At 34.5% G+C, this 14,383-nt stretch overlaps 1 protein-coding gene across 4 annotated transcripts in view; it reads right to left on the bottom strand.

Moving 5' to 3' along the window:
• The window catches only part of MSH4 (mutS homolog 4), a 147,392-nt gene that overhangs the window by 88,031 nt on the left and 44,978 nt on the right, over positions 1-14,383 (bottom strand). For all 4 annotated transcript variants that reach the window (XM_068538025.1, XM_068538024.1, XM_068538022.1 and 1 more), the window contains exons 9-13: positions 8,774-8,838; positions 7,210-7,379; positions 3,403-3,539; positions 2,297-2,400; positions 923-1,047 (exon numbers count right to left, since the gene is read on the bottom strand). In XM_068538025.1, the coding sequence (XP_068394126.1) occupies positions 923-1,047; positions 2,297-2,400; positions 3,403-3,539; positions 7,210-7,379; positions 8,774-8,838 (601 nt within the window). The remainder of the gene's footprint in view (positions 1-922; positions 1,048-2,296; positions 2,401-3,402; positions 3,540-7,209; positions 7,380-8,773; positions 8,839-14,383) is intronic.

Genomic DNA, 14,383 nt, shown 5'->3' with positions numbered 1-14,383 from the left:
TAAAATTGCACATTTACTTAATCCTTGCCTTAAGCGTTATTTCAAATTTGACATACTTAGCTTTCCAAATGAGGTCTGAAAATAGAGTAAAACCAAATAAAAACATAAGTTTATGCCCAAAGTTATAGAAATTTTGTCTAAAAAGAAGTCTCAGAGGGTAGAGAAAACAGACACAAAAGATTTTGTTAATTTATAGCAAGAAACAATGATCAGGTCTGTATAGGTAATTTCTGGGGTGAAGAGGGTGGGAGGACAAGTAGAAACTTAAAACGCAACACGCTTCTAGATGAAACACATGGATAAACTTGAAGGCATTCGTTATAAAAGTGAGGCTGATTAGAAAACAATTTTTTACTATTTTTAAATCATTTTTAACATCAAACATTCACTGTTTATAAGGTTTGAGTTTCAGAATGGTCCCTCTCAAAACGAAGCAACATCAAATATCTGAATAGTTGAGAAAACTATTCAAATAGCTGATCTCTAATGTAAGGTTTTAACCCCGAAAGAGACGTAAAAGACTGAAAAGTTTTGGCCTGTATAATACCAATTGAAAACTTTAACATTTCCGTAAGAAATACAGAAATATCGAAGATGAAAAAAAAAATCTTTGTCAAATACCTTTTCCCATCATACAGTCTTTCTTATTTGGGGAAACTTTAAAGTTTCTTGCAGTTTTTTTTGTTTCTTTCTGATTTCTCAATTTCTCAGTAAATAATTTTCTGACTTCTAAACGAAAATTTAAGGGTATTTTCACTTTCTCTATCTTGAGTCTTAGTCTAGGACCATAAGCAAGACACTGTGTTTCAGGTAACAACAACAACAAAAAAAATGTAAACCATTCATAATTGTTACATAAAATTGCTTGAATGGAATACAAATTTCAGTACGCAACATATTTATCCCAGAGAAAATAACTTACCATAGTCAGAAAGAGTGCAGGCATGAGCAAATGACAGCAGCATATCCAGCATTGACACAGTGTCAGACAGTTTATGTAAGCAATGAATATGTTCATAAATCTCACTAAGCAGTTTGCACACTATCCTGAAAACACATGTTTGGTAAGACAAGTAGTGCCTTTTACAGAGGGACATACAATGCAATTGTAAAACAATATTAAATTCATTGTCTGAGGTAAAATAACATTCACATTTGAGTTGTACACTACAGGTAAAGTCTATTGTTCTATTGCCTCATTTTAGAGATGAGGATACTGAAGCTTATACTCAAGGTCACAGTTACTGAGTAGCAAAGAATCCATCTTCTAGTGTGTTAACACCAAGTTTTTAAAATAACTGCTTTTATTAAATATTAATAAAATAAATTTTTATTAATAGAAATACTTTATATAGGTCAAAGCAAGCCCTCACTATACTTCAACAGATCCCATCTGCTAATAATTTTGTTCTTGCGACGTTAAATTCAACACAAAAGCTATTATGTATTTTCTCTCACCCATTCTCTCTCGCCCTCTCTCTCTCTCCTCACACACACACACACACACACACACACACCCTAACAACATAATTATTTAAACTTTTATGTGGCAGTTATCATATTGTGACATAATATAAAAGTTTTTCCCTTACATGGAGAAATATGTTCCCCAGCTTACTATATCTTATAATCTTTTTGGTTTATGCTCTGAAATTGTTTTGAAAGCCCAACATTTACCTTTATCATCTCAGCTTACCAATGTCCTAGTTCTTATTTCTAGACACATTGCTACCGTTTCATGAACAGCAAAAGACTGGCATTATTGTGATATTGTTATGTAAGTACTAAGGCATGAAAATTTGAGGGCTTACATACTAAAGACAAAGAATAAACCTAATGAAACTTATCTGGGCCCAAGATAAGCCCAGATGTGCCAAGTTCTACATCATGGTGGAATATATACTACAAAAGTATCAGTGGTACTACAGGTATTTCAAGCTCATGTCATTATGACATTTCTTAAAACTTTATAAAAAGAATGAATGAAGTACTGCTGAAATGTAGAAATTTGGTTGGGTATCAAACTTTTTCTATAACACAGTATAATGCGTTTGTTTGGTCTGGTTTCGTTTGGTTTTGTAATTAAGATTTGCCCTGAATGTTCTGTGAGGCTCAGTGATCCCAGTCACAATGACAGACTTTAAAGTTTTAAATGGTTTTCCAGAAAATGGTCTTTCCTTGCTAACATTTGTAACTACAATTTTCCACAACCAGACAAAAAGTCAATTAATGAAACTTATAGTACCTCAAATTAAACCAATTTAATTCAGTATTCAAAAATTTCAAGTGCTCTTACATGTAAGTCATGTGATAGATTTCTCTCAAAGACTCTTGGCATCTTTCATTCATTTTAATTAAATCTGCTGATGTAAAGCTGTAAGAATTTTTCACTTTAGAAATCTGCTAGGAGATTAAAAAACAAAGGTCAAGATACATATATACTCTTATGAAATAAAACATACAGATTTAAAACAATAGAAGTATAGGTACTTAGATTAATCACTTTAATTTTTCAGGTAATAATCTCACAAAAAAAGTCCCAAATAATGTTTGTGAAAGAGAAAAGGAAAATCACTTCTAAAGTTAAAGCAGAATTTTTTAACCTGGTCCATCTGACATGACTATTTTTACAGGTCTTAAAGGAGCCATGCAGAAATGTTAAAACACTACATCTTATTACCAAGTAATAATATGCATGGTAGATAGTAATCCTCACTCCCTCTCTGATCCCTCCCTGTTTTAGCCCTTGGCCCATATCCAAACCTCACTCAATCTCTAACCCATTACTAACTCTCAGCCCATTCTTTACTTCATCCATCCCTCATTACTTGGTAATACAATACGTATTTTAAAGACCCGAAAGTTGAATGGTTTGTTTTTGTCAAAAGGTACTCCCTGGGGGCAGAGAAAACAAAGATTAGAGTGGGTTAGACTTTCCCAAACTGGTATATTGTGGAGGAGTTAACATGTATATAGAAAAAAATATCACCCTGGCCCAAAGGTTTGGCAATACTGGATTTTAAAAAATCAAGCAAATTTCTCTACTTTAGGACTTTTATTAAACCTTTAATAGGCAGATGTGCATTGAGAAGAGATAGTACAGTACTTTCCAAACTTCTTTGATCAAAACTTCCTTTTGGACTTTCTTTCTTCATTTTCCTTTTTTTACCCATACCAAGCTCCCAGAACTGTGGGAAACACTGTGTTTGGTATTTCTCTAAAAAAAATCTTCTCAATCGCTTTTCGATTAGTAAAGCTATTAGGTGGGTGGGTAGGAGTATGAGAAGCAATACACAAAACATTCAGAAATTCGTCATGTAATACTCAAGAAGTGCCTGAAAATATGTAAATGCAATTCTGTAAAATCAGAAACAATTTCCTAACCAAAACTCTAGAATGAACCTTAATAAACTCTGAAGGAAGCTGATCATTGGGTAGGGTTGTACAATCTGTAGTCATCTGAATGAAAAATCCTCGAACAGAGCTAAAACTTGTCCTTAAAGGAAGACTATATTTTTCTGCAAGCTGCGATATCATTCCTAGTGACCAGAAACAAGAAAAACAAAAACAAAGAAATTTTAGTGAGAAAAATTACTCTTCGTGTTTAAAAAAATCATATAACTTTTTCTTGTTATTTTATAAGCAGGACGGTCTTGTTACCTTTTTTTTTTTTTTGAAGTATAGTTGTTTTACAACATTGCATTTGTTTCATGTGTGCAACATAGTGATCCAGTGGGATTTTTTGCACATTATATTCCATTATAGGTTATTACAAGATATTGAATATAATTCCCTGTGTTATATAGTAAATCCTTATCACTTATCTATTTTATGTATAGTAGTTTGTATCTGTTAATTCCATACTCCTAATTTGTCCCTCCCTCCCTCTCCCCTGTGGTAAGCATGAGTTTGTTTTCTATGTCTGTGAGTCTGTTCCCGTTTTGTATATAGATTCATTTGTATTATTTTTAATTTTTTTCAACTTTGAAGGCAGGGAAGATTTTTTTAATGACATTTAATACAAGAGACCCATTGTCTACTCCTGGATATCTCTGTGTCTCCTAAGAGAAGACACTTGTGAGTCCAATTAAAACTCAACTTAAGCCACTAACTTGTGGTCACAACTGTGTCATTCATCTGTGTTTGCCCCACCACGGTGCCGAGCCCACTGCTCTGTTCGGTGCTGGTAGGTGTTCTATCAATGTTTGCCAATTTAATAAATGACTGAATAAATGAAAAAGTGAATGAGAAAAACTTAGAGCCTTAGCCAGGTTCTCCTTCTGATCGTTTAGATGGTGCTTACTTCCAAATTAACTGAGAAGGACCTGGTGCTAGAATAAAAATAAACAGCTTACTAAAAAGTAAAAAAGTTTAAAAAAGTTAAAAAAGTAAGAAGTAAAAAAATAGTTGTTTTTTTTTTAAAAAGGCCAATAAAAACAAAACCAAAAAATCAAATAAATGATAGAAGGTTCCACTTTTAGCTAGGATATTAAAAAGTCACAAAAAACCATCAGTGCCACTGTAACCATGAGAAAACAATAAATTTAGAAATTTTCTGTCATAAAAGTTATTGAAAGAGATCTGGACACAAGTCTAAATGAACGGAATTCCAGAGAGAGACAAGCCCTAGATCACTGGGCATGAGTAAGTGGAAGGCAGCTGCTGTTGGTAAAGAAACTCTGCTGGGATGAGGAGGAATGAGCCACGCTTCAACCAGCCAGGCCTGGCTGCTTGGCAGATTGGAAAACAGAGATAGAGCCAGCTCTCGCTGTGACCCATTCTCCCTCCTGGTATTTTTTTAAATTAATTTTTATTGTAGTACAGTTGCTTTACAATGTTGTGTAAGTTTCTACCGTACAGCAAAATGAATCAGCTATACATATACATATATCCCCTTTTTTGGATTTCCTTCCCATTTAGGTCACCACAGTGCATTAAGTAGAGTTCCCTGTGCTACACAGTATGTTCTCATTAATTATCTATTTTACATATAGTATCAATAGTGTATATGTGTCAATCCCAATCTCCCAATCATCCCACCACCCCCACTTTCCCTCTTGGTATCCATACGTTTGTTCTCCACATCAGGGTCTCAATTTCTGCTTTGCAAATAAAATCATCTATACCATTTTTCTAGATCCTACGTATATGCGTTAATATACGATATTTGTTTCTCTCTTTCTGACTTACTCCACTCTAGGTCCATCCACGTCTCTACAAATGACCCAATTTTGTTCCTTTTTATGGTTGAGTAATATTCCATTGTATATATGTACCACACCTTCTTTATCCATTCCTCTGTTGATGGACATTTCGGTTGCTTCCATGTCCTTGCTATTGTAGTGCTGCAGTGAACACTGGGGTGCATGTGTCTTTCTGAATTATTGTTTTCTCTGGGTATGTGCCCTGTAGTGGGATTGCTGGGTCATATGGTAGCTCTATTTTTAGTTTTTTAAGGAACAGCCATACTGTTTTCTATAGTGGCTGTATCAATTTACATTCCCACCAACAGTGCAAGAGGGTTCCCTTTTCTCCACATCCTCTCCAGCATTTATTGTATATAGATTTTTTGGTGATGGCCATTCTGACCCGTGTGAGGTGATCTCATTGTAGGTTTGATTCACATTTCTCTAATAATTAGTGACACTGAGCATCTTTTCATGTGCCTCTTGGCCATCTGTATGTCTTCCTGGAGAAATGTGTTTAGGTCTTCTGCCCATTTTTTGTTTGGGTTGTTTGTTTCTTTGATATTGAGCTGCATGAGCTGCTTGATATATTTTGGAGATTAATCCTTTGTCAGTTACTTCATTTGCAAATATTTTCTCCCATTCTGAGGGTTGTCTTTTCGTCTTGTTTATGGTTTCCTTTGCTATGCAAAGGCTTTTAAGTTTCATTAGGTCCCATTTGTTTATTTTTGTTTTTATTTTCATTACTCTAGGAAGTGAGTCAAAAAAGATCTTGCTGTGATTTACGTCAAAGAGTGTTCTGCCTATGTTTTCCTGTAAGAGTTTTATAGTGTCTGGCCTTACATTTAGGTCTTTAATCCATTTTGAGTTCAATGATTAACTCTTAACAATTCTTCCTTCAACCTCTGCATCTCTCTCTTCTCATATACACCCTAAATAATGCTTTGTTAACTTGTAATAACTTATAATAGTTCCTCTTTCCATTGCTCCACTCAAATTCACTCAACATATCTCCTTGATCAATTTCATTCCATAGAACTAAAACATCTCAGTGCCTCTTCATTCTCCTTGGGAAAAATCTCCAATCTGGCCTTCGAAAACTAAATTCTGATCCCCAGTCTACATTTCTGACCTTATCTCTTAGTAGTTCTGTAAGGAAATGCCCTATACCATCCTAACAAATTTCCTCATTCATCCCTTAAGGTTTCCTCAGGCCATTGTGCTTCAGTTTGTACCACTGCCAGAGGGCAGAATTCCTTTTTAGGCTATTCTACTAAAAATATTCCCATCCGTTATGCCTCCACACTCAGTCACACTCTGACCCCTCTAACCTACTATTTTTTTCTTCATGTATCTTAAATCCATGTGAAATTATGTACTATATATGATTGATATACTTTATATATCAATATGGATATATATATATACACACACACACACACACACACACACACACACACACACATACATATGTGTGTAGTTTCTTTATTATCTGTCTCTACTACTATTATAGCTCCATGAGGACAGGGACTTTGTTCTATTCACTATGTATTCCCAGTACCTAGGACAGTGTCTATATTAACTAGGAGATTAGTAAATTCACAAAATGAATTACTGTACTAGCTGAAATGCTACCTCTTCTAGACAAAAATGATATCTCTTCCTCCAATGAAACCCTTTAGCACTGATAGCCAGTATCTTTCATGCAATTTATACTCAACATTGTACAAAGGTAAACTACTCTCCTAGCCTTCATGTAGCCCTATATATAAATTTGAAGGAACTCTAAATTTAAGTTTGTAGAAAAGAAGGGACACATTATAACACTTTGAGATCTTTTTTTTTTTAAAGGCTCCTTAAATGGTAATATCTGTTAACATTATCTGTTATTTGATTTGGTAACAAAAAATAAACTTAAAATATGCATCATTAATACAATCAGCAAAAAAGCACAACATGTCCTAAAAAAATTTGTTTTATTTCTAAAAAAACAGAAAAAAATATGTTCAAGTAATTAAATTACCTGCTATGTCATCTACAATCTCTGTATATGTTCTTCTGGCTATGTCAAGAAATTCATTTATGTTAGACCTCACTGCATAGCACTTCTGAGTCCTCATGTTCAGGCATCCTTTCATGTACCTTGCATCATCATTAATTACTGTCTTAATCTTGTCAAGTATGATTACAAACCTAAAAAAGAACATTATAGGCAATAAGTCAAACAGTTATGTTAATTGATAATTTGAATAACAGTTAATGATAGCAAATAACATATTTTCTTAAAATTACTGTTGAAAATTATTTTGCAAATAAATAAGCAATATATATAAAATTACATAAATTAGGACTGTGACTACATCAATTGTAAACTATTTCGTCAGTCATAACTACTCTCCTAAAATAACATGAGACCACCAAGAACAATCCTACAACTGCTAATAAACAGATCTCCCAAATTACACATACTAACTGTGTCTGTGAATATAAAATATATCCTTGAAGCACTTTATAAAAATTCTGGCTTCATGCTCACTGACTCAATAAACATTTACTTATACCATGTAGCAATCACTGTGTTAGGTGCAGGGATTCAAAGAAGGATTAACATATGGTCCTTGCCCTCAGCTGGTGCAAGGGAGATTAAGCATATTATGAGACAGTATAACAGGAACCTTTCAATTATCAGTGTCTAAGTGCAGTGATCATGCAGACCAGGAGTCTGGTAACACCTATTTTCCTAACCTTTTATTTTACAGTATTCTGTTCTGTATTTATCTGTAATAATTCGGTTTTATTAACCTCATTTTCTGACCTCACATAAGGTGTGAATCTTGAATCAATGAAATAACAGTTTTTAAGTATCACAAGTCTTTTTGTTCAAGAACCAAGGTGCCACTGCTAAAAGCAATACTAAAAGTAAACTGTAATTAGATCTTATTCAGTATTCATATAGACTATTTTTTGGTTACATTAAGTCCTTCATGATTTAACACAAAAGAATAATATATTTTTATATTTGCAAGTCTTTCCTTGGAGAATAGTTAAAAAAAAAAAGAAATATTAAAATTTTGTATGATTTCAATTTTTAATGCTATTCTAATTGTCTAATTGTCTAATTGTCCATTAACACAAACCCTCAATGTGCTGTTACCCTATTTATTGGTATTTATAAAATGTAATATAAGCTACCCTTGACTGCTTCTGCCTCCAATAGATTTCCTAAGCACTAGTATTTTAAGGAACAGGTTAAAAAGAGAATCCTAATGTGATTTCTTTATAATGGGTGTGTTCCTTATCTTATCCTAGTGTCTAAACTCTTCTCCATGGCTGGACCCCACATAATATTCCTTTACGTGCTAAGTGGTATCTAGAGAGTGGGATAGGTTTAATAAATACCCTAACCCTAACGCGTAGAAAAAAAAAAAATGTAATATATAAATAAATTTTTAATGAACAGTTTAAAATTTCTGTTAACCAAAGCTCAAGTAATTGTTCTATAGAATACAATTAGAGTTCTTAAAATCAGCTATGATCAGGAAGAAAGAAATAATCTGCTGTTTTATTAACAGTTGAATGACAAAGACCTCTTATCTTCCAAGGAACCATAGTAAGCTCTTAATAAAGGTGTGTTACAGTTCTTCAGAGTAATCTATTAAAGAATAAAGAAAAAGATAGTTAAGGATAATAAATTATGACATTATTCAAACAAAGCATTTTAGACTTGTTTAGTACTTTACATTTTACCAAGTATTTTCTTGCTTCATCTTCTCATTTATATACTCATAACAGAAATGTTAGGTATGTAGGTGAAGACAGGTTGTATCTGGCCCATTTTTCAGATAAAGAGCACATGGCTAAACAGTGGCATCCACTGCTTTACTATTATGACTTTTATTTTTCTTGCCGCCCAACTAATATTAACATTAAACTACTTATTAATGTAGTTTAACTAGTTTAATTAACTACTTATTAATGCAGTTAAACAGTTATCATTGTACATTCAGAGTACTCTACATATAACTCCAAAATTTGGTTTAAATGTATTAATACATTAAACTAAAAAAGTGTTTTGTATATTTGTAAATAGAGCAACTTCTCCATTCTTATATGGCAAAAGTAGGGATTTTATTTTGCTTAATGGAAACTATGAGTGATCACTATTTGAATAAACAGAAAAGAGAGAAAACATAGGTAACCTGACTTTTACCTCCTATTTTAGTTTTGTTATGAGGCAATGGCAATAATTTTTTTGCTTATTAATAGAAAAATAATATTTACATGCCAATAAAAACTAGAAATGCATAAGAGCATAAAGAAAAACATTTAAATCACTCATTATTCTACCACCTTTCCAAAGATAAATATTATAAGTATTATGATATATTTCCTGTCCCTTTTTCAAATCAAAAAATTTATATCATTACATGCTCCTTTTCTCCCCCATCTATTTAAAAGTAGATAAGAAAAATCACCATTCTGTAACCATCAGAGTTACTTCAGGTAAGAGTCATTAATAAATAACAAAATCAATGGGTGAAAGTTTGACAAGAAACAGTATATTTACACAGTCTCACGGTATCTCTCCAAAGATTACTTATAACTTCATAGTGAAGTAATTAGTCAAAGTTATTATCACCAAGAAGGGAAAGAAAAATGACATCATGTGCCCCCTGATGTAATACACTGAGAAAGATACAACATTGCTCATAGAGTATTATTGCCAAATATGTGCAAGCAGTATTTAATCATGAGGAAACAATCACACAAACTGAGGAATATCTTATTAAACAACTGGCCCGGAGCCTGTGGCCGCTGGTTTTCCTGCACATTTGGCACCGCCAGGGCTCTCGTGATCCAACCAGTCATACCACCTCTGCACCTGGTCCTCACAGGGGAAGACCAAGAGCTCCAAGGCAGCCTCAGGACCAGACTCCTGTGGGTGGACCACATGCAGAGGTGGGGATAAAACCAAAGCTGAACCCCAGGGACAGGGTGACTAAGGAAGAAGATCGAAAATCTTTTCATCAGCTGTACAAGCTGCAGATCAAATCCCCACTAGGAAGACCCTGTTTTTATAGAATATCTGAGTAGACAATGAGTGTTCCCACAAATGAAAACGGTCTAGCTCTGGCAGCTGTGGACTTTCGGGGCAAGCACATGCAGGAACTGGGCCAGATCAGAGTCTGAGTGGTCCCCACAGGGCACACAGCAGGTCCAGAGACCAGCCCAGAGGCAGAGGAGGGCCTCTTGGGGAGGCAGAGGTGAGCTGTGGCTCATGGCATGTAAGGACACGTACAGTGGAGACTCCAGGGAAACATAATTATTACTATTAATTTTATTACGTTTTGATTCATTCTGTTGTTGGCTCTAGCTTTTCTTTCTTTCTTTTTGTTTGTTTGTTGTTTAGTTTTGTTTTTATTTAAATTCAGTCTTCTGGGATCTCCATGGTTTATAAAATATTTTTATTTTTATTTTTTTATAAATTTCTATTTTTACTTTGCTTTTATGTTGTTCTGTGTTCTTTTCCCTTATTTTTTTCCTTCCTCTTTTTCTTTAATATATTTTTCTTTTTTGTCTTTTTTTCTTTTTTTTATATTTCCATTTCTACTTTGCTTTTCTGTTGCCTGTGTTTTTTCCCTTTTTATTTTATTTTAGTTTATTATTTTTAAATTATTTTTATCAGTTCTGTTTCCTTGCTTTATTCGTTTGGCACACTGGTTTGGTTTGGTTTTTAGGTTATGTGTTTGTTAGTTTTAATCCTAATTGTTTGATTTCATTTCTGAGTTCTTGTATTTCTCTGGTTGTTCTCTTGATTTTTGTTTTATTTGGCTCTGTTTTGTTTCTTACACGTGTGTGTGTGTTTCCTTGTTTCTGTTTTTGTTTTTACAATTTCTCCAGGGTTCTGTTTGCCTTCTTTTTCTTTCTTTAATATACTTTCTATTTTTTAAAATATATTTCTATTTCTACATTGTTTTTCTGTTGTTCTGTCTTTTTTCCCCTTTCTCTTTTTTTTTTTTTTTTATAGCATTTTTGTCGGTTTGTTTTGTTTCTTTGCTTCATTCTTCAGTTAGAATTCTGCTTTGGTTTTGCTTTTTGGTTTTGGGTTTTTGTCAGCTTTCCTCTTAATTGATTTCATTCTTGGGTTCTTCTGTTTGTCTGGTTGTTCTCCTGCTATTTGATTTATTTGGTTCTGTTTTTGTTTCTTTTCTGTGTGTGTGGTATGTTTCCTTGCTTCTGTTTCCATTTGTTTGATTTTACTTTTTACCATTTGTCTGGGGTTTTGTTAGTCTTTTTTTTTAATCCCCTTTATTGCCAGGACAAGCGACTTGCGGGGTCTTGGTTCCTCGACCAGAAGATGGGCCTGAGGCTCTGGAATGGCAGCACCGAATCCAGGATGCTGGACTACCAGAGAATTCCTGGTCCCAGGGAAGATTAACTGCCAAGAGCTCTCACTGAGGCCTCTATCTGAATCCAAGACCCAGGTCCACCCAACTGCCAGCAGCTCCCAGCACTGGACACGTCATACCAAACAACAAACAAGACAGGAACACAAACCCACCCATCAGCACACAGACTACCTAAAGTCATACTAAGCTAACAAACACCCCAAAACAAATCACCTGACACGGCCCTGCTCATCAGAGGGAAAAGACTCAGCTCCACCCACCAGAACGCAAGCACCAGTCCCTCCCATCAGGATGCCTACACAAGACACTGGACCAACACCACCACCGGGGGCAGAGAACAGAAGTAAGAGGAACTGTGATCCTGCAGCCTAGGGAAAAGAGACCTCAAATACTGTATATTAGACAAAATAAGAAGACAGAGAAATATCTTACCGGCAAAGGAGCAAGATTAAAATGCACAAGACCAAATAAATGAAGAGGAAATAGGCAAACTAACTGAAAAAGAATTCAGAGTAATGATAGTAAAGATGATCCAAAATCTTGGAAATACAACACAGAAAATACAAGAAACGTTTAACAAGGACCTAGAAGAACTAAAGAGCAAACAAACATTAATGAACAACACAATAACTGAAATAAAAAACACTCCAGAAGGAATCAATAGCAGAATAACTGAGGCAGAAGAACGGATTAGAGAGCTGGAAGATAAAATGGTGGAAATAAATGTCGCCGAGCAGAGTAAAGAAAAAAGAATGAAGAGAATGGAGGACAGTCTCCGAAACCTCTGGGACAACATTAAGCACACCAACATTCAAATTATAGGCGTCCCAAAAGAAGAAGAAGAAGAAAAAAATGGAGCTGAAAATATTTGAAAAGATTATAGTTGAAAAATTCCCCAACATGGGAAAGGAAATAGCCACCCAAGTCCAGGAAGCACAGAGAGTCCCATACAGGATAAACCCAAGGAGAAACATGCCGAGACACATATTAATCGAGCTAACAAAAATTAAACACAAAGAAAAAATATTAAAAGCAACAAGGGAAAAGCAACAAAAAGCATACAAGGGAATCCCCATAAGATTAACAGCTGATATTTCAGCAGAAACTCTACAGGCCAGAAGGGAGTGGGAAGATATATTTAAAGTGATGAAAGGGAAAAACCTACAACCAAGATTACTCTACCCAGCAAGGATCACATTCAGATTCGACAGAGAAATCAAAAGCTTTACAGACAAGCAAAAGCTAAGAGAATTCAGCACTACCAAACCAGCTTTACAACAAATGCTAAAGGAACTTCTCTAGGCAGGAAACACAAGAGGAGGAAACGACTTACAAAAACAAACCCAAAACAATTAAGATAATGTAATAGGAACATACATTTCAATAATTATCTTAAATGTAAATGGATTAAATGCCCCAACCAAGGGACCCAGACTGGCTGAACGGATACAAAAACGAGACCCATATATATGCTGTCTACAAGAGACCACTTCAGAACAAGGGACACATACAGACTGAAAGTAAGGGGATGGAAAAAGATATTCCATGCAAATGGAAAACAAAAGAAAGCTGGAGTAGCAATAGTCATATCAGACAAAATAAAATTAAAATAAAGACTATTACAAGAGACAAGGAAGGACACTACATAATGATCAAGGGATCAATCCAAGAAGAAGATATAACAATTGTAAATATGTATGCACCCAACATAGGAGCACCTCGATACGTAAGGCAAACGCAAACAGCCATAAAAGGGGAAATCAACAGTAACACAACAATAGTAGGTGACTTTAACACCCCACTTACACCAATCAACAGATCATCCAAACAGAAAATAAATAAGGAAACACAAGCTTTAAATGACACATTAAACATGATGGACTTAATTGATATTTATAGGATATTCCATCCAAAAACAATAGAATACACTTTCTTCTCAAGTGCTCATGGAACATTCTCCAGGATAGACCATATCTTGGGTCACAAATCAAGCCTTGGTAAATTTAAGAAAACTGAAATCGTATCAAGTATCTTTTCCAACCACAACGCTATGAGACTAGATATCAATTACAGGAAAAAAATCTGTAAAAAATACAAACACATGGAGGCTAAGCAATACGCTACTAAACAACCAAGAGATCACTGAAGAAATCAAAGAGGAAATCAAAAAATACCTGGAAACAAATGACAATGAAAACACAATGACCCAAAACCTATGGGATGCAGCAAAAGCTGTTCTAAGAGGGAATTTTATAGCAACACAATCCTACCTTAAGAAACAAGAAAAATCTCAAACAAACAACCTAACCTTACACCTAAAGCAATTAGAGAAAGAGGAACAAAACAACTCAAAGTTAGCAGACGGAAAGAAATCATAAAGACCAGATAAGATACAAATAAAAAGAAATGAAGGAAACAGTAGCAAAGATCAATAAAAGTAAAAGCTGGTTCTTTGAGAAGATAAACAAAATTGATAAACCATTAGCCAGACTCATCAGAAAAAAAAGGGAGAAGACTCAAATCAACAGAATTAGAAATGAAAAAGGACAAGCAACTACTGACACTGCAGAAATACAAAGGATCCTGAGAGAGTACTACAAGCAACTATATGCCAATAAAAGGGACAACCTGGAAGAAATGGACAAATTCTTACAAAAGTATGGTTATACTTTTTCAGGATTGAACCAGGAAGAAATAGAAAACATGAACAGACCAATCACAAGCACTGAAATTGAAACTGTGATTAACAATCTTCCAACAAGCAGAAGTCCAGGGCCAAATGGCTTC

This window comes from Eschrichtius robustus, chromosome 3 (genome assembly GCF_028021215.1).
Source record: "Eschrichtius robustus isolate mEscRob2 chromosome 3, mEscRob2.pri, whole genome shotgun sequence".
NCBI lineage: Eukaryota > Metazoa > Chordata > Mammalia > Artiodactyla > Eschrichtiidae > Eschrichtius > Eschrichtius robustus.
This window is presented reverse-complemented; position numbering and strand designations above follow the sequence as displayed.